Genomic DNA, 25,641 nt, shown 5'->3' on the forward strand with positions numbered 1-25,641 from the left:
TTTGTCACATATGTTCTCATTTATTATCAACCATTTATTCATTTCTATCAAACCAAACGTTTCGGTCTTATCTCCCCACAATGCCCCCATCTCTACCTACTGGACAGCTATGCTCAATTTCACTGCCTCTGTGATCATTGTCATCTTCGCCTATTCATACTCCGTCAATATATTTTCCCCTATTGTCGCATTTTTCGCCCTCGTAATCTGTGGTTTCGTCAATATGAATATTATTCTACCCTTTTTAACACCTTATTGTATTAGCGGCGTATTGACCTGGTTGCATTGCTCTGTTACACAATAAAGCACGTATCCACTTCGCTGCTCGGCTGATCTTTACCATTTACGTACTCTTATGCATATACACATAAACAGGCCGCTTCTCTTTTAGTATCCATCACGGGGCCTTCTCAAGTTTTACCCCCACATGTGTGCACACGTATGTTACTAGGAGGTTATGTAAAACTGCATGAGTGGATGCTAATGGATGGATGCAGATCTATGTGTAAATTTGTAGTACGTATCATTATTGTGTTGCGTTATGTTTTGACAGCGTTAATCCATTAGCTAGTGTTCATCCTTGTATAATCCATGTTATTCTACGATTTTTTGTTGCTTTTGTTGTTACCTACAGTTTTTTTTGTATGATTACTTTCCTTTTTATCTACATACGCAACGATTCGAAAATTCTCAACGAATTCGGCGTTTCTCCTAGCGCATTTATCCAGAGTTGGCTAAATCGACCTTGGGGCCCGATATTGGTACAATGTAGGTGACACAGTTATTCGTGGCTCAGATCGCATGGGACCAAAAACGGAAATACGAGGTCTTTTGCGATGTCCCAATACAGCGACGGCAAGTGCAGCAGGCGGATTTTCGGCCGATGAAAGCCTACGCTTTTGGAGCGCTGTTCGGTGGAGCCTGCTTGAGCTGCAGGATCATGGACTTCATGCGCGAGACGTCTTTTGTATGCCTCGTAGACTTTGGGTTGAAATCGCACATTTTGGCAATGCCTTCCCATTCGGCACCTTTGGCGGACTTCTCACAGACGTACTCCTTTTCAGCGTTCCTGTTAGGTTCGGGTCGCAGTTGAAGTGAATCGAGTTACCAATAAACACCCAGACCCAAAACAGTAGACGTTAATTACACACCATAATGCAAAAAATTTGCAGAACAGATTTCACACGAGTTGTTGACATTACTCGAAAATATGCAATCAAGCAGAAATAATACAGGCATGGACCTTCTTCAATTGGAAGTTCGCGCTCAACATTTCAACGAAAAATGCACAAACTGGCCGCTCAGAAGACGCAGGCGCATGTGAGGAAGCCCGAAAAGAGAACCTTGTTCCTAACACATCAACAATTTTCATTGCATGTAGATGTACATTTCAGTTTATTACCATGTGTTCTGCTTTAATTATACCAGTTCTCAGTTCTATTTAGTTAAGGTGATTGTTTAGTTTTTATACATTACTAGTTAATTGTTTTGTTCTTTGGTCCATAACAGTTACTCCATACACCAAGTACATATTATAGTAATCACTTTTTTCAATTAAAAAGCGGATGCCACAGGTCTGGGAAAACGGTAGAGTGTGGTTTCAAGTATTTTAGATTTTTGAATGGCCTGTAGGAAGAAAAACCAGAAACTAATAGTCCATGCAAACAACAATGTTAAACCACTAACTGATTTGTCGCATAAAGCAGAAATAAAATATACTTCCGACGAATACTGACTTTCCTATTTCATTTGATCTACTTAGTAACGGACGTTAATCATTAAAAAAGTAGATACACATTGTGTTTCAAATAAATCGGTATTCCTTTTGTATAGGCCATATTGAAACACAGACAGAACCTTAAGTAGAATGATGTGCGTATGTGTGGGCTTGTTGAAGTCCTGCCCAAACACAAGCTTTGCTCTACAAAAAAGCCGGCTTTCTCTTAGCACTAAGATTAGCGGATGGACGCAAGCTAATATCAGAATATAAGCGAAAACCAGCTGTTTTGCAGCGTCTTCGCGCCACATAAACCTTTCTCAAAATTTTATACCCTGAAAATGTTTATCGCGTTGTCGCTCATCTGGCTTACAAGAAGTTAAGAAAGGTTTTCACATACCAATAGAGGATCCACAATAAGGTATACATCAAGAGTGAAGAAAAAATAATCCAGAAGAGCATAAATAGTAATTTATGATAACACAATGAAAGAATTTTTATGCACTATTAAAGTCTGTTTTCGAAATAAGGTTATCTGTTGTATACGGGACTGCGTGTAGCCTATCCATAACTTTGTTTGAAGATTTCTTGTGCCTTATGGCCTAATTTTTGGGAGTTTTGGCCTGTTGTCAGCTTAAAATGTAGGTCTACTGTTTTATTTAATATTTAGTGTGCTTAACCTTAATGAATCTAGACGGATCAGTCCACTCCAGGTAACTATAAGGAAGTTACTGTGTTTATAAAATTTTTTTAATTTGGAAATGATTTGTGAGCGACCGGAACTCCGAACTAAATCGTGTTGGAAAGCAATGAGCGTTACATTGCACATTTCTGTTAGCACACGCAAAAAATGTCCTCCAACGATGTATTTTTATTTAAATATACACTACAAACAAGCATAATCTTGTACTACATACGTTGTATACTAAAATGTTTACATAGGTTGCTTAGTATGAAACGTGACAAACATTAATTTCATTTTTTAGTATAACGCTATTTTCTAACAGTGCAACATCTCATGACACCTTTTTTGTATTCAAGGTGCACTTTTACTTCTTGAAATTCAAGTCCGTTCGCTTGAAACTCACCACTAGGGCTTTTAGCAGGCGGGTTTTAGTAAGCCATGCAAAATCAGAAACTTTTAATGCTTTATGAGTGAAAATTTCATCACAGAACTTCAGTGGAGGGGCAATTTGCTGTAAAAACCATGTCTTCGTTGAGGGTTCTACAACTAAGAATACCATTAGTCGTCATTTAAAAAATTCGAAAATGAATTTCCTGAAAGACCCCCTGTGAAAGTGAATAATGAATAGTTAAGAACTGTGATACAAGCTGGCGCATCTTGAAATTGACGGATGCCACCATTTAGGCTAGGTGCATCTTAAAGAACAATACTTGTTTACCTCGATCAAATTAATAAAGAATAATGGAGAATTAATAATCAAGAAAATTAGTGCTACATGATATGAGCAAAAATCAGAAATCGAAGCACAGACGCTTGCCCTCTTGTTATAACAACAACCCATTTTTGCACCGCCTGTCACTTGTAATAAACAAAGTACAAATCACGCAGGGTTACATTGGTGGAATGTAACTGGACCAGCGGGATTTCACCGTAAGGCAGCTGGAAAAATTAATGATGTTTGTTTGGAGGTCTAATGCAGATTTTATTCACTCACTATTCATGAGTCCTGGTCTTAGATCAGGGGTGAAATAGTGTCGACAAATAGAGGCAATGAAAGCCTCCGCATTACACAGCCAATATTAATAAACAGATGCAAACCACATTTTTTACACGATAACCTCACACTGCAAGAATTACGGCGGCGAAAATATAGGGGGTTATAGGTGGAAACTCTGTCAAATATTGATTTCACAGATTACCATATTTACGAAGCCTTAACGACTCCTTCGTAGAAAACTTATTCAAATCTATAATAATGCCGAAATCGCCTTTCGAGAGCTTAGACTCTCATACCGCAGACTTCTCTAGTAGCAGGACAAATAAGTTGTTACCTGAATGACAGGCGATCACAGCCAGTAATGGTGCGTAGTCCGATTAAAGAAAAATTAACTAAGCCGGTAAAAAAGCTAGAGCTTACTATGTCACGTTCCGGTGCGTACCCCGATTAAAGAAAAATTAACTAAGCCGGTAGAAAAGCTAGATCTTACTATGTCACGTTCCATAACTAAACAAGAAATATTACGTTAGCCATTAGTGTGAGTAAAGTAAGATAAGTGTTGGCCATTCATGTAAATAAATCAATTTAGAAATTCTGCTACGTGGGTCTACATAAGTGTGTTGCGTATATTTGTTGGACTCTATCAATCACATAGATCTATTATCATGCAATTGAATGTTATTTACGATATAACTTCTCGCACTCTGATATTACTACATGCCGAAACTTACTTGGATAACTCCCTAATTCAGACGTGAGGAAAGTGAGAAACGTTAGTATTGTTCATGATAAGCGTCATAATTATTAACTACAATAATCGAGACTAACTGTTAGTTAACAATATCAGCAGTACTATATGTATACGTTTATCTGAAGCTAGTTCCATTATGTAACATTATTTCGTATAATAGAAAGAAAAAAATCAACATCCGCACACACTATAGCACCCAATTAATCCACACAAATTCCGAGTTTGTGGAATTTCGGATCTGTACGTTACTTAGACCATTTTGATATTACCTGACATACGCATCTACTAATTACGTACTTTGGGGTTTGCGATAAATGATCACACTGTACTGCCGAACCCGGACAAATCGCTGCTTCGTTCGCAGCCAAAAATGGATACATTAGCAAACAGCAAAGTAGTACGCAACTATTCCTATCGCTTAATGAACAATATAGATAAAATATCTTGAAGAATTTAACCAAGAATAAAATCGTTGAACACTTTGCCAGATAATAATGATAATTGACAAAACTAATTATAGAGGAGTATAAGTTTCTACTTGACTTCAGATCTTCAGGTGACGTTCAAAAGTACCTGCGACAGGCTGGAAACAAATGAATAGAAGGTAGTCGAAAAAATAATGTAGCTGCTAAAAACATTATAGCATTAGCAAATGACATACCGTGAATATTGAAGCGATAGCTAATTACTTCGTAAAACGTGCCCGCGCGTTTTCTTCACATAATCTTGTCATTGGCAAAAAATATTTCTCGGTACTAGCGCTAAAAACTTTGCACCGACGCAAGGGAGAAGTTAATAACCCTCACCTGTTGGCCTGTTTCGCCTTTTCGATTTGTTCCCGGTAGCGAATATACCACTCCTCGAGTTCTTTTTGTGCTTCTTTCCGTAACTCTTCTTTTCTAATCTCCTCCACAGCGTCTAAAAGGAGGTTGTCATGTAAACATCAAAGAGAACGCAGCATACTCGTAAATTACATTTTTCACAACAAAAACATTCGGTAAATACTAAATCATAGCATTTGTCAAAAAAACGCAGAACTGACGTATATGGTGCACATTCACAACTTTTTCGCAAAACATTTTTGAGAACTCACCTGAAATCATGTATTCTATAAGGCCTATTGTAAAAAATATGTCATAACCGCTTATAGTATAATCATGTGCTGTCTACGCAAATTACGACTGCGTTGTATCCACCACGTAATTAAGTCGCACTTGCAAGCCACGGTAAACAGTAGATTGAAAAGAATAAATATCGTACAATTATCTTTCTTTACTGTTATTGTTTTCGCTGTTTTAACGTTTAGACGAATCCTGTCGTTCAAGTTAAGTTCCTGCTCACCTTTTTGCTCTATGATCCTTTTCTGTTCTTCCCTCCACTTACGAATCTTTTCAGGTTCCTGACGAGGCTCAGAAGGAACTGATAACGCCGTTCCATTACTCTCTGATGCAGGAGGTGATGGACCTGAAATTACTGCAAACATGTAAGAATGACAGCGTGTGATACTTCGAAGAAAATTCTTTACACGGTACAATAATGACGTATCATTTGATAAGCTCATAATTTACCACAGCCCATCCCTTTGTAATACAAAAGCCACCGCTAGTGTTAATTATTAAACACCGGAATCTCGTTTCAACGCGAAGAAGCGAATGCCAAAAACTCTGTTCTCACCCTTTTTGCCTCCAACCTAACTGATACTTTTTGAAACCTAAAAAAAATGTAAGACATGACACTTAATGACGCTTAGGAAGGAAGATTCAATGACACTTAGCTTTAATAAGTTGTTCTAACTTTTTTAGAAAATATATTTTTTACTCAAATGTCATAAGTTGTCTCATGATGTTAACTTTAGCCAGACTCGTGAAATCATCATTAGCATGGCATAGGAAAATGTATAAAAGTTTGTATGTTAAATTGTTAGAACTCTAACATTAAATATTATGAATGCTACCTGTCAAAGACGAATAAATCTAATTAATTTTTCATTTCGGGCAATGATAACAGCATAAAAAATAAACTTACACAAAATTCAAAAACTAAAAAACACTGGTAATTATTAATTATTCATACTGTGTGAATAAGTCCTTGGATTCACCTATTTTTAGGTATAGCATCAAGGACTTGGTCTCATTAGAAGCCTAACCGGAGTGGGTTTTGCTGAACTAAGACTTTTCTAACAGACCTATAACACAGCACCCTTATGTTATTGTCTAATATTCTGTATATCAACTGACCTTAGATGGTTATCAAAAAAAGCTTTAGACCCCATTCGCGTTCGAAGAGATACTTGCCAAATGCTTTTAATTTCCACTTCTAGAAGACAATGTCGGCATTTATTGAAAAAAATGCTTCTTACTAGTTCTTCGAAGACTGAACACGATCCAAAATGCCCTATGCAGTCATAAAGTTCACAGCTGTGTGTATATTATTATTGACTGTAGCTGTTCTATTTCTTTATTCACCCGTTAAGTTTATAATATTTCTTTAACGTTGAGTTCCAAAGGTTTATGCATATAAAAATTCTTGTCATTAATAATATTTGCAACATAATAAATAACATTCCTAAACGTTCTGACATGTAGAGTACATTAAGGCATGAACATAAACATACTTTAATATTATTATGTAAATGTATAAATGGTCAGTTTAGCCGTAATTTTTTTTATATATTTTTACGTTAAAAACAATAATCTGCAATCATGACAACTGCAGTTGGAAAGGGAGTTAGTATTAATTCATCCAAATCATGTAGTTGTGCAGATTACCGGATAGCTAAATGCGTGTCCCATACAAAAAAAAACACCTACCCTCAAAGCTGCCTTCGATAATATGATCATCTGTAAATGACAAAAAAACGCGAATAAACAAAAAAGAATAAATTGATTTAATTATTGTCCGTCACGAAGCTCAAAAAGTTGGTGGATCAAGTACACCAAACTAACGAAAAATATCCTGGGAGCGTCCGCGACAGTACATTATCATCGGCATAAACAACCCTCTTGAAGAACAAACTTACACTAATTCTTAATAGGAACTAAAATGCAGCAGAAAGATTCAGGGGTGTATTAACACTTGTATTTTGAATCAATGGTACGATAAACCATTGAATGTATGAGCAGCTTGCTAATACAGTGGACAAAGTCTTGTCCTCATAAGTGCATTATTCTATTCTGAACTTCCACGTTTTCGGATACATAGCACATACACTACCAACATCACAACAACTAATGTATTGAATAGCCATCAATACGAAGCTACCCCGATCACGGACGATGCGTCGTTGTGCGAACTGATTGCAAATTTTTGATCGCTGACAAGACAGGCGTCACCGTTCACAGAGGCACTATATTGTAAACAATGAGTGAACAAGCCAACACTTAGCATTACTAATAGTCGTGCATACCGTTTCCATTCAGCTGGTGAACCTGGATGGCGGCGACGTCGTCCTCGATGCCGGCTAGATCGGCCTGCTCGCGAGCGAGGAAGTCGGCGGCTGGATCTTCCTCGAGATTATTTTCGAATTCAGACATATTGCTACACACCGCTCACCACACACGGGCACTCGCTCGTGCGGCAAATGCTGTGTACACACTTCCTTTCTACTACTAAGAGTGATTCAGAGCACCACTCTGTTGAGTGGCCGTCGGTTTTCGACGACGAACGACTGTTAGACGGATTTAGGGGCCGCGTGAGGTCCGTCCAAAACGTGATGATGGAAAAACTCGGCGTCGCCGATCCAAGCGAAAACACTAACAACTCGACCATTAAAGACAGCCCAGCCAACAAAGCATGCTAGTACAACACACCTCTCTTACTCGTACAATCTGCACCACAAGTACGCTGATGCTGGTCTCTACAATGAGAGTTGTCAAAGAGGTGCTCCAGCAAAATCGACTAATGGTGTCGGGAGGCCAGTTGATCTACACATCGCCGAGAGCTGGTCGTGCATTGGAGCGCCAGTGGTTTCGCTATCAAATCACACAAGTGTGCGGAGGAGAGGCGTTAAGTCACGGATAATGACATCCGGCAAACGACCTACGGTATAATTACTCAGATATGCCAGCTAAATAGGAGGGTAGGTTAGGTTTTTACAAAACATGATAAAACATCTAGTTGCCAATTCGACTATTCGCAGTTTGGGCATAATCGGTAAAAATGCATTTAACTTATGGCGGCGCTGTTTGACTGAGCGTCTGCTGTCCGACAAACGCTCGCCGTTGGCTCTACCAAACAGCTGGTCTCTGTCTGCGGGTCCACCCCACGGGTGTCATGGCCGCACACAGCGCAGCGAGTTAGTAGAAGGCGCTGACAGTGCAGTGGACACAGTGAGCATACGGAACGGCCGTACGGAGTAGTCCGTACGCAGCTCGGTTCTCACGACGGCCCCCCGTCAAGCGGCAAGACGTGGAGGTTCAAGATGGACATGATTAAAATTTCAAAAGTAAGTACATCGAGTGTGAGCTCTGCAACAGCTTGGCAAGCACCCGGTCATCGAATCCAACGGAAGAGGCACCTGTTAAGAGAATACACAGATATCCGCTGCCAGCCGTAGTAGCAGCGGCAGTGCGTCAAGAGCTCCGATGGCGGGTGACTGCTGAGTGATGGTCGTGTACCAGTGACATTGTTCATGTCGAATCATGTACTCAGTCAAACTTGGGAAGCGTCGTTTAGCGACTAACACGGCTTAACGAATTCAGCTGTAGGCTTGCGGTTGTTCCCGTCGCTTCCTATATTGTTCAATGTTATCGATTATTTGTGGTGATATTCTTTCTATTTATAGAGGTTGGACGGGCGTGCGTGGAGTTGCTTTCTAAAATTAGCTACTTTGCTCCCTCATAGTTTCTGCCGAGCCTCCCCGCCACCCCCTCCGTCAAAAAACGCAGAACGTAAGATCAACTCTGATCGCCCGCGCCGATGACAGCCAGCCCTCTATGCGCAGCATCCACCAATCAGAAAACAGTGTACGGGTTAGTGTCCAATAGAGCTATCGTTCTTAATGGAACTGGTTGGCGGTGCAACAGTAAAGGGAAAAGTAAAGCGGTGGGGAAAAGTTGTCACTACTTTCGATTCGGCAGATAGTTCAGCTTGCATTCGAGCAGAGCGCTTCGGGTAAGGTAGAGTTGCTGCTCCCGATAGCATTAGCGCACCGCATTCTGTTCCTGCTCAAGTGGGTCTGTTCTCTTGAAGGCTAAAGTCCGATGTTTTCATTCTGCCATTACTGAGTCGAGGCGAATTATTATTGGCCCTGATTGCCGACCCACTTGATGCCACCACAATGACTCTTTTTAAGATCGATCACTAACCCGCTAATTCGCTGTCATGGAAACTTCCCTTTGCACATAAATTGTGTAAGGCTCATTTTTTTGTAGAGAAGAAACAACGCTGATCGGGGCTGCTACAGGATTTTTTCACGACTCTCTTATCGTCATCACCCCGAACCTCAATCCGGCCTTTCCGACGAAGGAACGATGTTGTCCTTGCCTCGGTGCAGGCCGTTCTATTGCTGTTGCTTCACCATTCTCCACCCTGGCATTTTAGCCTTTCATACAATGTGAGCCACCTCTTGTGTTAATATAACTGTTGTTATTGCGCTTATATTTTTCTCTAGTTGACAATAAGTGATCAACGGCGAGGATCTCGTCGATGCGGAGGGCTCTGTTTCGCCGGATCACGATGGATGATAGGGCACAGTTGTTGCCTTCATGCCTTCACATGTGAATATCTGTTCCACTACATCATCAGTGAGTTCAGATTTGCAGCTTGTAAGCGACAATAATAGAACGCGAGCCTCAGCCGAGTTATAAAAGTAGTATCTGGTAGTTTATTGAAACCAGCTAAGCCTCTATATTAAAAAGATACTTCAAGAACTTGATCGATGGCTGTCTAAGCAGGGTAGAACGTAGGTATAAAAAAAATAGTGAACTTTAGTATTGCGTTTAGTTAAGTAATGCAACAGTATTTAACAATTAGTCGATTCAGGCTAACTCAGGAGACTATTATGCAACGAACTGACAAAGAGAAAAGATGAACCCTGCAACCTGATGATTATTGGAGTATTGCTTCTCATTGGCGCAATGTCTCTTAATCTCTAAGAGCACATAAGATTAACTCCGAGGCTATTTAAGTTTTAAATAATAAACAATATAAATAAATTTTGATAATACTCAATGATAAGAATAAGCCAAAATCACCTCGCGCGGACTGAGACACGGAAAACTGATTAGAATAAGTCTGTGTTTGAAGATCCAAGCAGTTATTCTCCCAGTTGAAACGGGGCATCCTCACCGAGCCAATAGTGCCGTCTGACATACGTGCTAACAAAGTATACAAGTTTTCATTGAAGTTTTTTTGAATCGAAGATTTTCGTATGTTTTCAACACAAAAACATGTCGTCTGCATCGAAATATTTCCTGATTCCTATAAGCCTACACACACAAATCAAAGGACCGTTTTCAAGATTATTGGTACACACATCAAATCAGTGTATCAGTGTCGGCCAACCCATTCACTCAATTTAAGCTCGATGAACGCTCCTCAAAACTGAAGTAAACAATAGTAACACAATTTATTCTAGTAACAACGACTATTTGGTGGACATTCCATATGTTTTAGTACGTTATTACTCTATTGACACTTTATGGATTCTTGGCAGGTTTGTCTAATATACAAACCTGTCTAGCATCCATACGATATTCACTATTACTATAGATGGTGGCTGTATGAATTTGCAGAAATTTTTTAGTTATGGTGTTCTCCTTCAATCTTCTTAGCAGCGAGCTGGAAGTAAGCGTTCGCTGGTCTATTTGCTTTCCCTTTATTCTGCTGGAAGATCTAAATAATTTTCTATAAATATGAGAGGTATCAATAATGCAAAGATTGAGCAAGCAATTTTTTTTAATATGGATGTCTGAATATGCCACAACTTCTTCGCTAGCGTATAGTTTCTCTAGAAATGCATTATACCTATTTTTTAGAAATACACTTTCATCAATACCTGAATTCAAAGTATCATTATTAATACGCCAGATTTTCGGGAGCTAGATGTGTGTAATGCTTCTCAATATTAGGATTCGTACTATGCCTGCGCTTTTATGACGTATAACTAGAAGCAATACTAGCAGCCGGCATTATTTTTCCCCACCTGCGTTTTCAGCATCAAACATCTATGTCTGCAAATAATATACGAAGGAAATGGAGGGCAGCTTGATATGCACAATTGTAAGATCCTGACTTGCACTTGTTCTGATAAACACTGATTGTTCTGATAGACCAAGTAGTAGATGATCAATGACTTATATACCAGGAGTGCGAAAAACTGAATTTTCAGTCCGACTCACTGCGGTTATTGCTGTTTCTCCGCAATGCTACATAACGAATGTCTAGACATTCTGACGTCGTTCCCGAAACGCTTTAGTTGATACAAGCCCATGTTGTACCGCTGTAAAGGGAGCGACATGTGCACCGACAAGTAATAATACGTAAGATCGCTGCAAGTCAGAGTGTGTTTGCGTATCGACACTGATTGTTTTCGTTATTATCAGTAATATTAGTGAGTCACTACACGGGAACATTTCGTTGTTCTCAAATGATCAAATAAAAGTGTGCTCGTACACTGCCCTGTTTTCGCTTTGTAGAATGCGCATCTGTTTCGTTATGACATTATATTAAGAAAGTAGTTGTCTTAAGAAAACTAATTTAGCTGTTAAGTCTCTTGCCTCTAGTACGTAGAAAGGCATTCGTCTGTAAGTACTAAATCTTCGCAGTCTATCTGGTTAAGTTTAGAAAGGAACAAACAGCGAATGGCTAATAACCGTTAGATGGGTAGTGTTGCAATTATAGACAAACACTGAAGCTCTAAAACTTTGTGTAAATCATACATTCAGGAATTAAATTATTCTGATCTACCGGTGTCGCAGTAGTGCTCGTTTTATTATTCGAACGGATCCGTTCAAACAAAAATTCTTGGTAGATTTGATTTCCCCCTTATTGACAACATCCGTCCAACGAACGATTGTTCTTCAAAATCACCAAAGCAGCACTTTCTTAAAATATACTAATTAAAGATGGAAACTGTTAATTTGATTAAAGTGGCCAATATCGAACTCAACAATAGAATTCCCGGATTAGCTGATGATGTTATAATGTTTGTCGATGAAGGTTCCTTTTGCTTTATTAACTTAGGTACTAACTAGGCTGTATTATTATTATTTTTGTTGTCGCCAGGATGGGCTTGATGTAATGCTAAATTGTATCTGCGCTGCTTAGAAAGCTCCACGAGTACCGCCCTAAACTTTTCAAAGAATTCGTTAATTAGAATAGAGCTTTCACATGAGCTTTCAGAAACGCTCGCTAAATGGCTTATATCTTTAGTGGATGTTTAGGCAATTTTTCATTGCAGTTTTTGTTGTATACTCAATGCGATATCGTACTTCGTTTGTTTTAGATTGAGAATGTACGAATGCTGGATCGGTTCAATGAGAAGAAGCATTCGGTGGGATCTTTGTTCCTCACCACAACGCACCTCATTTTCAATGACCCTGAACGACGCCGCGAGACCTGGTTGCTTCACATGCATATACAGGTACGTACCCCTAAAACATTCTTCATCCTAAATGCCTTAAAACATGTTCCGATACTAATAATGGAATTAGAATATTGACTTTAGAACACGTTATGTTCTTCGTTGATGTGCGACTAAGCGGTGGATTTAAAGATTCTATAATTAGTCGGCATCGGTCCATGCAGTCGTTCGGATACATTTGTTTTAGTGTTTCAACTAAGTGTTCGGGGTAGAGTAAAAAGTGCAGTGTTAAAAACTTCCATTCACTTCAGGAGTAAATTAGTACGTGACATTCTTTTGATATTTCGCTTACCCACGCAACTTATCCAGTACGTGATATCTAGATAAACATATTCTTACAGCATCGCGCGTAACTCTTACGTCAAGGCGTGATCAATGTGCTTCCGCTAAGGAATGCCCTTTTTTTAAGGCTGTGCGATTTTAGTGTAGATAAACTTTTGTTATAGGTTGCGGTCAAGCATTTAGATTAACTGATTTCAGAGGGGTTGGATATCACGGACACTTTATGATTCTTGTCCTCTGCTGAAAGTCGATTTTTTCCTGACTTAATATTTGCATGACGTTTTACCTGAAGGGACTGTTGCTTGCTAAATTTGGCATGAGTTAGTACGCGGATATTCTTTCCCCAGTGATACTCTGTTTGTTCTATCAAATGGCGAATGAAAACCATGTTTTTTTGGAATCAAATCTCTATACAAGATTAGTTTATGAACATTATTATGTCAAAATCCATAGACCACTCCGGTAAACTAAAGGCAGTTTGCATGCTGTCAATGAATCCTGTTCAAACTTTTCTCAAAATAAAATCTGCATCTCAATAGATTTTTACAAAGAGGTAATTGTAGCTTATTTTCATAAGCCTTTCATAAGCTTTACGAATAAGGTATCTTCAATTGCATTGAAGCGCCTACCGGATCTTTCATCTTGATTGTTGGGCACACTGGAAGTAAGAAAATTGGTCAACCACTTATGGAATAATATTCCCAGCTAGCCAAGTCAGTCATTGTAAAATCTTGAAGGCCCCAGCGGTGACCAAAAGTAAAGGTTATTTAATCTTCGAGCAGCTTATTTCATTAGTTTGAAATTATTAATGACGAAAATCGCCAATAGTTCTGCATAAAACCATATTCTATACCCTATTAGTTTGAACCACTTTCAACCCCATTGTCATCCCATTACTGCAGAGTATTCCACTAATGATCTTAGCAAGGTAAAATGTACGACTAGAGCGTCATAGCCGATTAAACACGTTAGGAATCGCTTTCCAATAGATATACTGATTAGACAAACTAGGTCTATCTACGTTGTATCTTGGGACGATTTCACGAACAAAGCGATTCTGTAGGCGTTCAGTAGCGTCAATTTGTTTCTTCATTTAAGATCACTAAAGTTAGGAACTTCGAAAGACTTCGAGGACTTTCGAAAACAACGAAGCTCTTGCAGAAACTAATATAAAACTTAAATCTTTCGCAAACATCTTCATATGAAAAGGATATATGCGCAAAACGGCGCCATGGTATCCCGGTTTAGTCCAAGAATTCACCCGCACCTCAAGTTCAAATAGATCTGAGAAGAAGTTGGACCAGTCGAACAATATTATCGGGTTTTAATTATTAAGAGTGTTCCTGAAAACATTATACACACTAATGGAACGATTCAAATAACCCTTAAAATTTTTACTTAAAAACAAACCCAAGTATTGCTAGAACACTAAGATATAATATTATAACTATAGCTTTAGGTGAAGTCCTGCGACACAGCAGTTAACACTTGAGTTTTACGTTTAATGTTGCTGCAGCTTCTAAGTTACTTATTCAGTCACTCTCTTTTTCAGTTACTCTGCTAACTGATGCAGTAAAAAATCAAGATACCTTTTATGCTATGCATAGAGTACAGTAATAGTCTTTTTTTTTTGTTCCAAATTAAAAATGTTGTTCCGCGTTCTTAAGTTACGTCATTCAACAAACGCTGATGTTATTCATTTCTTTGTCAAATATCAATTCGAAGGACGCACTATAAACCTATATATTTTGCTGAATTAATAAGGGTTTACGAGTATGTTGATTGTTGCTTCTAAACGGCAGATACGGTATATGTATTACTTGGCTCAATCGCAGTGCACTATAGACCTAATTTGACCAAGTAACATAGCGCACTGTCATAAAATGTAAATACTAGATGATAGTAGTATTAACACGCAGCCATAAATACCGGTGTTGCACAACTATATATGTTACAGTTATGAATCATTATTATTAATCGTTCTGACATAAAAAGCGTTTCCACCAATTGCATTATTATAAGGACCTGAATTGCTCAGACAGATCGCTATGATGATTGCGCAATTATATAGTGTGGTGACCAGAGCTAATTATTAACGTTCTGGGCTAAAAAAAGAGAAAAGTTCATGACTCTTGAGTCCATTTGAGCTTTTTCCTTGTCAAGGTAACAATCGCAACTGGGTGTTAATAGAGCTGTCAATTCTGCTTTTCGTATGCGCTTGTCCATACTTGCTTACGATTTTGGAGTAACACCATCTCTACGTTTCGTTGTTCCGCAAAGTCGATGGAAAAGCAGGCCCTTACGACGTCAGGTTGTCCGCTGGTGGTGCGATCAAAAAACTTTTTGTCGGTAACCTTTCTTATACCTGCTGAGCGTCAATGCCATGACATCTACCAATCACTGCTGCAGTTGTCACAATCGGGTAAGTTTCTACCGAAGATTAACCTTATTTTTTTCTGAGCCTCATTAAAGCTATCTGTAGTATTTTTTATTTAAGGCAATAAAAGTACTACGAACATGTCAGTTTATCTAAAAGTTACTGTTTTGAATAAAACTTCACAAAGAGAAAGCGTTCATCAACATTTACTATGTTTGATTGAGGCTACATGTTCTTTGCTAATCTCCGGTTTTAGCGTAGTAAAACACTGAAAGCGAGCTTAGGATGTGTGCATCTGTTAACAGACCCATTTTTTTCGACTCCCAAATAAAAAAAGACACTGACGTTTCTCGCCACACTTACTTTGTATAAATGACAATAGTATCAGCCCTGGATAGAGGTAACGCAGATCTCCTCCTAGCTGTTTACAAGCTTGGTAGTGCTTCCTGTAAAGACGCGTTTCAGTACTAAGCTTTAGTGAGCAAGGCAAAACAGGTAAATATTATGCCGTAATGGAGGGAAACAAGCATCGCCGTAGAGGAGAAAGGGACAAAGGTTATTTGTACGATAATCAGCATCCAGCGAAATTGAGCATAACCACTTCAATACACCTAGAGTATTCGCCTTAAATCCAACTTTATTACTTATAGGCTTGTAAAGCTTTTGAGTGGGTTAACCTGTTTGTCGATATCCGTCATTAGGTCTCGCAAGCAACGAACTAAAAGTAGTGTTCTCACTAAGCAGTTCATGTATTCGGGTAATGTAATGAACATCAGCTTTCACAAGGCTGGAATTTCATTGTGTGTCCATGAAGAATTAACTATGGCTGTTTTTCTACTGATTTTATTCAGCTTTACCTTATGTCAAAGTGTCGAAGCTTCCAGCGCCAGCTCGCTACATCAGTTCTTTTTCAATCTCATGATTTGTCGATCTTGCCGAAATAAGACGTGAGCATTAACCAGTGTTTTTGTCTGTTTGCGATCCGTTATCGTTTTAAGGGAGTCAGATGATGGAGTGATGATGAGAAAAAAAGAATTGAATTTGGCATGACCACTGCCTTGTAATCGAAACACCGCAGACCGATAAATCAAACAAACATCTATTAATGTAATTGACCATTAACACAGTAAATTAGACTAGGTGAAATCCATATGTATGCATAAAGTGACGCGTTTAATGAGACTTTGAACTAATTCGTACCAACAAAGGCTTACGGGGTTAGTGTCACTGAATATATGACTGTTGTGTAATATAGCATAGAAAAGAAACAGCTCGAGAGTTTCCGAGCGCATATTTTCACTCCCCAGATAGTGAATAGGACTCAAAAATACGCAGCAAGTTTCGAAACGTTACCTGAATTTGTCAGTCAACTAATAGTACGTAACCACTTGTCTTTTCAGTTTGTACCTCTATCAAACAGGCTGTGCGGCAATCAGAATTATTTTCTCTAGTCTATCAGGTATAAGTTGCGGCTTACTAATAATAGAGCGGCTGTTCTGCCTGACGTTAGTAGCATATATAACAGGAACTACTTACAATTGCTGATGATTGGAATCAAGATAGCGCTTACAACTCTAAAAGGTTGTAAACGTTCTCTTTATGGCAGACGATTAAACCATCCACAATATAAGGCTATGAAGTTCTGGAAGAAGAAGTGCAGGGTTGCTCATTTTCTTGTTCCTATGTTTCGATAAATGCTACTCCAGATTAATTGACTTTCTAGGAAGCTGAAATTAAAATAAAAAAGACAGTTTCTCTACAAGTAACGTTCACTTTCATCTACGCACAAGAGTTAATTTACTGGGATTATACTTGCTTTTTAGTTAACTAAATAAAACTAGCTATAGTAGGCTATGGTAAACTTGAAGCTTTAGCTAACTTTTCTATTTCATTGATGTTGATTACGGCTTTTGGTATGCATTGACACTTCATGTATTTACCGTAAAATTACAATGCAGCTTTATTTACACGGTGGATTCCCTATTGCTAGTATTGTGTTCGGAAATGAAACACTCAGACTTAGACACGACAAGTCATGGCGTTACACGGATGTAATATCATAATCTGTCAATTTATCTTTTTAAAATAGGATCTACAATAGGCAAAACGAGTGAATCTACTACAGTAATAAATTCCCGTCATTATTAAAATGGAATCAGAAATTCTTGTTAGAACGAATGTATTTCCAATTCCGGTCAGCAGGTGGGCATATGATATCTTACGACCAGGTAGTTAGTCGTTAATTGCCAGCGGTTGAATTTTGCCATTGCGTAAATTTTGGTAGCAGCGGTGGGATTTTAGGAAATACGGACGGCTTAATTACTCGTTTTATGAAAACTGTGCAGAAACTTGATGGCCGGGTTTTTGACAGCAGCGGTACGCTAGATGGTTGGAGAAGAGGGCACGAGCAGCCATCGACTGATAGTGGCTGCAAGAACAAATTGAATTTGTACCCATGTGACTTCGCCTTAGTATGGTATGATCTAGAAGTCGTAGCCAGACCAGACAATTAGGAAATTCTCAAATTAAATGATCGTTCTCCCCTGAAAAAAGTCGACCCACCGAAAAAGTTTATTGAACAGGTATAGGTGAAAGAGGGCACGTTGAGAGCGTTTCAAGGCCAAATGTGCTCTTATGGGCGAACTGGAGTTAGATTACAGTTACGGTTTCCTGGTCTAACATGAAAAATATAGCGAGGTTGATCCCTTTGGTAAACATGATCACGGCGGCTAGTCTGGTTTGATCTAGTGCCCTGGTTTAGGCCGTCCGGTATCATACACCAAAGGACTGTGAAGAGAGGAGACTGATGACTAGTGGTGTTACGTTTATTTAACCTAGCTCCATTTACAATTGTACCAACATTTTATGTTATCGGCGTGGAGACCGGGACTACTTACAGGCTAATTGTCCACATACACAATCATCAAACACAAGATTATGCTAGTTCAGCTCCTTTGCCGTTTCATTTATGGGAACGGGCACTCTTCAGAGTTCGCGATTGGTAGGTGTGTGACAAGCACCATGAGTGTCACATCGGTTGGGCTATTGGAACATACTTAGGCATGGCCCCGGGCTGAGGCTACCAAAAGGGTTGTCAGATTCGTCCACGCCCAACAGGAACATCTAGATGTTGCCGAAAAGGTCAAGAGTCAGGAGGGATTAGGTAGAGATAGTTGCAACTGTCGACAACTTGACATGCGATGTCATTTTCGAACGGTCGTTCTTAAGAAATTTCGTTCTGGCTAGAAATGAGGATGAATGTTATCTCAGTATGTGCTGATTCGTTCGTACCCCACCATGGCCAAGAAAGGCTAGCTGCTATCGCCAGAATCGTGAAAAAAAGTGAGTTTCCAAAGACCGCGGTTCAGATGAGTGGGATCTTGCAGGAATCTCCTACACGGAGTACATCCGTGACTCCTTAAAACGTGATGACTATTGATCCAAGAAGAACGTGTGAAGTTTATCACTAAATTAAACAACAGCTTATATACAAGGTTACGTTGAGTCAATAGTTTTAAACCACTCGCTGGGTAGGTCTCTAATACGCCTCCTGACCATTGAGCATACTGCTAGAGTTCTGATGGGAAGCAACTAATCAAATGGCTACGTAAGGACTTCAATCAGTTATTTGAAGAGTCGGGAAAACCAGCTGTGACGCATTCCGTCAGCGTACTGTACTCATCGGTGACAAACTTCACCGTGTGTATATACGCGGCGAGTTGGGTCCAGGCACTGGGCTCGCATTGCAGACGTCGGATGACAACCTGACTGAGCTCTTGTCCATTCTGTGCACATTTGCGGTTACCCTACTTGCTCCGGTTTTGTGTCGACTGTCGCAAATTGAGCTCGATTACAAAAAGAGACATCTTCTCATTACGACGGGTTCACGTTGCCGCTCAACATCTTAATGTGTCCAAAGGTTCGTTCGCTACGCACCCCCGAAAAGGGCAACTGATAGGATTCTGTTCGATATGTCTCATCAATATTGTCTTAGTATTATGTTATATTCTGTTCATGTTTCTTATTTGTATCGGTTGGAGTTTTCTTGAGGCTATCGAGCTCGCTAGCGTCATCCATACATCATCTTTTTTTTTTATCTGTTTGTTCCATCGTTCTCTCTGCCATGACACGCCGCTCAACGCTGCCCGACCCAGCCCAACGCCGATAAAGTGATAACAGCATCCCCTTATCGTACGTTGTGAAGAGACGATGTGACATGGCTCGTATCCTAAGTTTTTTGCTATTTTTGTACCGTGCTATATGTACGCGATTGATAGTAACGTAAAACTCTCTCGAACGGTGCCGTCATGTCCTCGCAACTCGAGTTTCATACTCTTCTTCCTCTTCCTCAGTGTTTACTAGTAGTACTGTTATTATAAAAGAGTTATCGTATTTATATCTTTTTGTCATACTTGTAAGGGCAGAGCTGCCGGTTCACTTATCTGCACAAGTCCTGCGACATGACTTTAGGAACAGAGGGCTGATCAAGCATGTAATTAAAAAAGCCTTTGTATATAAGGATGATACATTGCGTTCAGTCCGCAGGAGATCATCGTGTTAAGCTGAAAAAGAAAGCCTATTTATGAAAGGTAGAGAAACTTGGACAACGGCCCGACGCTTCCAAGGTTGGTACTAGCCAATGCATTTTAGAGTGAAGTACACAGGTTGTTCGATAGAGGGGATCGATCACGGTGGTGTTGGCAAGGCGAAACCGCCTTCCTGGAACATTTTAAGCGCTCGTAACGCTGGCGGCATGAACACACTCATCTGTTGTTGATAGCTAGCGAGCATCATCTGGTCCAGCATCAAATTGCTAAAAAGGTTGAACTGTGGTCCTCCCGTGCCAACGAGATCTGACCGTCCTTCGCCCGTTTGTCGTACCGCCTTCATTTCGAAGCCTGAATCGGAAGCTCCGTCGCTCGAGTGCTCCTCAATGTCTTTTTCTTTTTCATTGTCCTTGCAGTCGCACGGGAATTTGTCACATTGCGGACACTGTGTCTTATCCAACGGGCTTTGTTCTGCAACGATAAAAGCAAATGATTTGCCACTGTTAGAAGAATCAATCATTCCGTATCCAGGTTGTCTGTGATACATTTGCGATGTTAACGATCACACCTGTGGTTGTTTTGTGAGGCTAACCTTATTTGACACTGGACTCAAATCATCGACACCATTAATCGGGTCAGAAGTTGCCCTCTTTTCGTTAAGATGAAGATTGGCTAGTCGAGCGAGGCAAGAAAGATTCAATTCTCTTTAGAGAAACCATCGCGGTTTTGAGCGACTAGTAGACAACGACCGTAATGAGGTAAAGAAAAAAATTTCATCAACCACAGCCATAAAATTTAGCGCTGTTAGGACAGTTTTTTCGAGTCGATGATGCCAACCGGCAGGTAAAAAGCCACACATTTCGCCTTAAATATCGTCCACAGTAACAATAACTATAGCTGCCGTAGCACGGGCGACAGCCGTTCGGGTGATAGGTAACGGTATGCATCAGGACCGGCAGGAATGACGCCAACAATGTGCACCTAGCCGGAACTGCTCCTGTATGATAGACGCTCGCATCGGTTACTTTGTGTATGTGAGTGAGTCCTTGACCATGTCGAATCATGCGTGCTAGAGGTAGTTGCTACCGGCTATCCCCCATGTACTTACTACTGGTACCTGTATATATACACCAGTATATGTATGTGTACCGTTTCCATTTTCTGTTACCTTCGCTCTTACTGCCCCTCATCATCTTCATGGTCAGGATGAAGAATATCCTCACGTCAAGACATAGCCAGTGCCACCGATTGCTGGTTGCTAGAACCAGCCAGGAGCGGCTACAAGAGCAGATAAATACGTTATGAAATCGATAGAGATCGCGTGGCCAGAGGGAATTTAACATTTAGTAGCGATATTATTTTCGATCGCCTAGAGAACTAAATAGGTTCAGGACCATCTCACCCAGTGTAAGCTGTTTCATTGTATTGTCATTATGTGTCACCTGATTCACTATTTTATACATCGTACAAGCTCGTTAGCATACTTTAGGCTCAAGATTAAATGGAACTATTCAAGCCTTTGACGCAACGTGATTACATAACAACTATATATTCTCCTTTTGGCTTCTCAGCTTTTCTTGGCCTAATAAAAATTTGTTCGGCCTGAGCTGGAGTAAACGGGCCAGTTAGTCTTTCAGATAGTGAGCCGATCAAGCAGTAGTCGGGATACGCATACGACGGTCCTCTGTCGACTGGCCGACTGCCGGATGGTCGTAAACAGCGATGTAAATACATACATATACACATATAATACGTAGATTTATATCTATACGGCGAAGCACTTGAGAGAGGGGAAACGAAACAACTTATTGCTTCATTTCTAGTTTAACAAACGTCAATGTAGTAACGTTTAACAACAACTCTTCGCACATGTAGACACATCCTACAACCTATAGAAATATTATAGAGAACTAACACCAGCAGCTGCACCGCCAACACGAGATAATACGCGGACGAACTGTCATCATCGTAGTGATAATTTTTGCTCGCAATAGCTCGTATTATGATGGTTGTCGGCCGATGCTGCCGCAATGGCCGCTCGTTCTAGTTTTGCTGACTAATGGACAAGTAGCGAACCCTGGTAGCTCTTAAGGCAACGCGACAAAGAAAGACAAGCCAAAAACAAAAGTATCAATGATGAATGGCTAGGTACTGGACAGGAATGTAGGCAAACACAGGACACGTATAATAATATAACTATTACTGCTAGCGGTGTGAACTATTGTAAACCGCATGGGCATCTACGACTACCGATATTACGATGGAGAAACACAGTACTGATACATAAAGGTTGACAGCCTAATCATAAGGCAATAGACACGAAGCATGACGTGGACGAAAAAGAACCCTCTTCGCGTCTTGCTTATGATCCTCACGGCGGAGAGTAAATATAGTGGTGGCAGACGAGGCAAGCAGGTAGGCAGGCAGGCACGCACACACTCGTGTCAACGCTGCACGAGTAGCGATTTTACAATGCGTATGATAAAGCCACTAACTAAAACGACCATTGATCTATTCTCGTCAAATGTCTTACAATACAATGTTCGCTTACGTGGAGAGAATTCAGCCAGTCAATGGTTTGCTATTTCTTTGTTAATGATTCTTGGAAAAGTTTGAAACACTCATGCTATGCTTGGAATTGTTGACGCCATCACCTTACAAGTGTCCAACGAATGTCAATGTAGTATTTGCCGCTGTTGCTATGCTCGTTAATGATGTCGTTGGTCCAACTTTGTAAATAGTGATAATCTTGTCACGGTTATCTTGATGAGGAAATGGCGGCAGCCGCAACAACGGCACCCATGTTGGCCCCGCATGGTGTTCTGAATCCAACAATTCGGCAAGCAGCAAATCGAAATAGACCCAGAATTGGTTGGCTGCCGAGGTCGATCGTGATGCACGCTCCCGGGCTGGCTGCCCACTCTTGAACTAAAAGCTATCACACAGATATACACAGGTAGGCAGGCAGAGACTTTGCCAGCCAGGAAATGTCGGACCCGCACATAGAAGCGCCGAAATGAACAAGACAGGACGTCCAGGGGAACATCCTGCTGTCGCTGTTGTTGTTATTGCCAACATCGAGCAATCGTGTCAGGCGTAACTTTGATTATAGCTTTTTTTTTCTAGCTTTCGCACAGGTCTTGATCTTGATCGACGTGCTAATCGTCGACTGCCAACATATTCTGGCCTCTAGGAGCCCTGCCCCTTACTATGCGCGGGCGACCATTTTCATAAAAGGGCAAATCATAGGAAATACAAGTCGAATTAGTTTTTCACTGTTTACCATTGCTGGCTACTAAGATACGCTTGCGGGAACGCCCAACAATGTAACGACGGAAACATATACAATTTGTTTCTTAAATATTGTATTTAAGCTGCATTGTTTGCACTGCTTAAAGGAACTATCTAGTGCAATAATAGCTATAAAAACGATAATAATAATAATAAGCTTAGTCTATTCGACATAAATACATAACCCGAAACTTTGCCATCCCTTATTAAGAGGGCTTTCTCAAACTGAAGTTGCATCATACCTTCGTGGGTCTTAACGTGGGCTCGCAGGTTGCAGGGGAGGGCGAACCGTTTGTTGCAGATCTCGCATTTGTGTGGCTTGTCTCCTGGAAGGACAACAAGGAGAATGAAGGGCTGTCAGTTTGGCGACGTTCAACCAACCCACACCATTATCAAGCCCAATAAACAATACCAACTGAAGCCCGAAAAGCAATTCGGCCTTCGTGCCGAGTCACTTCAAGTCCGCGGTGCTCAGTGATCGATAATCAGCGTTGCCGCCACCCTCCTTCGCTGTTCCTCATCTCCAGCATACAGAAGCGAAGCAGACGAGAATAAAGATACACGGATCCCAAAATGTATCATGTACGTTCACTTCAATAGAAAAAGAGGGCGCGCGAAAGCGAACGAACGAGCCAAAGGGGAGGTTGATATCACTAGACGCCAAGTGAAACGAGATGCGGCCGGGGATGCACAGCTACCGCAATCGAAAGAGACAGACGATCAAAAGCTCCCTTTTAGCTTCTGCTGCTGCTGCTGCTGCTGCTGGTCATGAGGACAATGATGGGGATGATGTTGATGCTCAAATCTACACCAATCCACCACCGTTGTAGCGCTGCGAGATTTTGAGTGGCTAATAGTGACCTGTCAACCGCCATCTCTAACCGCTACTGCAATGGAGTCTGTAGTTCGCGCGGCGACAGCCGGGTGCAGAGTGGCGTGAAGTGTTCGACAGCCACCAGTCAAAACAGAAGACGAGAAAAAGGCCCTTTCGCTGTGATTGCTCGAAACCTGACTCTTTACCTCTCCGTTCTCCGGTGTTAAATCTGCCTCTACTTCTGCTAGCGATGCGCGGTAGCGGCAAAATGTCAACGGCAATAACCAGCCGAGCAGAAGCAGCAACGGAACCTGACGCGGTTAAAGCGCTGGGAAAAGTCGCGGGAATGGAAACGCGACAGGGATGGACTGAGCGACCAGTGGAGATAGATAGAGAAAGGAGGCGGCATTTTGGAAGCAGAACGAAGCTCGTCGCCAGAGTAAAACGATGCACAAATGTATCGATCGACAGTCGCCGTCCACTTTATTTCATCGATGATGACGACGACGACGACGTCAACGAAGTCATTGAAACGAAAAGAACAGGATCAGTGAACCTAAGGACAAGGTCGGGGTTCCTCATCGTCTGCCGCGCACACGGCCGCGCTCCCCTGTTCGAACCGTAGCGCCTCTGTAACTAATAGCCGACAGCTCGTGGCAACTAGCTCATCGCGTTCCTGAGTTTGCCATCTCACCGCGACACAACTTCTGCTGTCGACTACGTAAACGCCAAAAAAGCCGAGCAAAGATATGTTAGCTATAGCAAACGACAGCCGGAGCAGCAGAGAAAATAGAAGACTACTGATTGCTCTCGAAATATGTTCGAGGCATCAGCAGCTCAACCGCCTACCCATTACCAAACATATATATACATGCAGCTACCTTGACTTTAGTCAGACAGTTACGTCCAACCAGCGTGACGAGTTGTTTCTGATACAAAAACTCCAAAGCGGTCTCGGCCCATGCTGATTGGCCCTGAACGAAGGATGCAGTATAGCCGGCATTACGACGACGACGACGACGACGACGACGGCGACGACGACGACGACGACGACGACGACGACGACGACGACGACGACGACGACGACGACGGACGACGACGACGACGACGACGACGACGACGACGACGACGACGACGACGACGACGACGACGACGACGACGACGACGACGACGACGACGACGACGACGACGACGACGACGACGACGACGACGACGACGACGACGACGACGACGACGACGACGACGACGACGACGACGACGACGACGACGACGACGACGACGACGACGACGACGACGACGACGACGACGACGACGACGACGACGACGACGACGACGACGACGACGACGACGACGACGACGACGACGACGAGACGACGACGACGACGACGACGCGACGACGACGACGACGACGACGACGACGACGGCGACGACGACGACGACGACGACGGCGGCGACGACGACGACGACGGCGGCGACGACGACGGCGGCGACGACGACGACGACGGCGGCGACGACGACGACGACGACGACGACGACGACGGCGACGGCGACGACGACGACGGCGACGGCGACGACGACGACGACGACGACGACGAC

General features: G+C 41.4%; 3 protein-coding genes across 27 annotated transcripts in view; 1 reads left to right on the forward strand and 2 right to left on the reverse strand.

Annotated features, from left to right (window-relative positions):
* Nucleotides 1-18,398, reverse strand: Clc (clathrin light chain). 9 transcript variants are annotated; one of them, XM_086976633.1, is made up of 6 exons: nucleotides 18,291-18,398; nucleotides 15,757-15,839; nucleotides 5,492-5,614; nucleotides 4,957-5,068; nucleotides 4,131-4,142; nucleotides 1-1,069 (listed from the first exon to the last, which is right to left on the reverse strand). In XM_086976633.1, the coding sequence occupies exons 1-6, from the start codon at nucleotides 18,305-18,307 to the stop codon at nucleotides 892-894; spliced, it is 525 nt and encodes a 174-aa protein (XP_086832759.1). In that variant the 5' UTR covers nucleotides 18,308-18,398; the 3' UTR covers nucleotides 1-891. The 9 variants fall into 9 exon arrangements, with proteins under 9 accessions (XP_086832759.1, XP_086832758.1, XP_022649788.1 ...); XM_086976632.1 differs by having other exon boundaries at nucleotides 5,492-5,623; XM_022794053.2 differs by lacking the exons at nucleotides 15,757-15,839; nucleotides 18,291-18,398 and adding exons at nucleotides 6,961-6,990; nucleotides 7,557-8,194.
* The window catches only part of LOC111245514 (phosphatidylinositol-3,5-bisphosphate 3-phosphatase MTMR6-like), a 20,201-nt gene continuing 2,799 nt past the window's right edge, over nucleotides 8,240-25,641 (forward strand). The window contains exons 1-6 of one of the 13 annotated variants that reach the window (XR_002671372.2): nucleotides 8,309-8,594; nucleotides 9,762-9,894; nucleotides 12,597-12,734; nucleotides 15,297-15,438; nucleotides 16,392-16,500; nucleotides 16,794-16,852. Coding sequence is in view for 10 of the 13 variants with exons in the window: in XM_086976631.1 (XP_086832757.1) it covers nucleotides 9,856-9,894; nucleotides 12,597-12,734; nucleotides 15,297-15,438; nucleotides 16,794-16,858 (384 nt within the window). In the remaining 3 variants the exon portion in view is untranslated. Of the gene's footprint in view, nucleotides 8,595-8,986; nucleotides 9,121-9,218; nucleotides 9,263-9,761; nucleotides 9,895-12,596; nucleotides 12,735-15,296; nucleotides 15,439-16,391; nucleotides 16,501-16,793; nucleotides 18,293-25,641 lie in introns of those variants that run through there. The other 12 variants (XR_015318424.1, XM_086976625.1, XM_086976626.1 and 9 more) reach the window with 12 other exon arrangements.
* The window catches only part of LOC111245502 (uncharacterized), a 73,126-nt gene continuing 66,819 nt past the window's right edge, over nucleotides 19,335-25,641 (reverse strand). For 3 of the 5 annotated variants that reach the window (XM_022793945.2, XM_086976621.1, XM_086976622.1), the window contains exons 6-7: nucleotides 23,474-23,557; nucleotides 19,335-20,411 (exon numbers count right to left, since the gene is read on the reverse strand). In XM_022793945.2, coding sequence (XP_022649680.1) covers nucleotides 20,080-20,411; nucleotides 23,474-23,557 — 416 coding nt within the window. In that variant the 3' untranslated portion in view covers nucleotides 19,335-20,079. Of the gene's footprint in view, nucleotides 20,412-21,108; nucleotides 21,219-23,473; nucleotides 23,558-25,641 lie in introns of all 5 variants that reach the window. The other 2 variants (XR_015318423.1, XM_022793954.2) reach the window with 2 other exon arrangements.

Source organism: Varroa destructor, unplaced genomic scaffold, assembly GCF_002443255.2.
Source record: "Varroa destructor unplaced genomic scaffold, Vdes_3.0 BEIS01000001.1, whole genome shotgun sequence".
NCBI classification, from domain to species: domain Eukaryota; kingdom Metazoa; phylum Arthropoda; class Arachnida; order Mesostigmata; family Varroidae; genus Varroa; species Varroa destructor.

What these genes read in the sequence shown, in the direction of transcription:
- Clc (XM_022794043.2), bottom strand. Translation starts at nt 7,683, where the DNA reads ATGTCTGAATTCGAAAATAATCTCGAGGAAGATCCAGCCGCCGACTTC. An exon ending in TATCGAAGGCAGCTTTGAGG is followed by an intron (nt 5,624 to 6,960) that starts GTAGGTGTTTTT and finishes ACATGTTTGCAG; the next exon opens with TAATTTCAGGTCCATCACCT. An exon ending in AAGGATCATAGAGCAAAAAG is followed by an intron (nt 5,069 to 5,491) that starts GTGAGCAGGAAC and finishes ACCTCCTTTTAG; the next exon opens with ACGCTGTGGAGGAGATTAGA.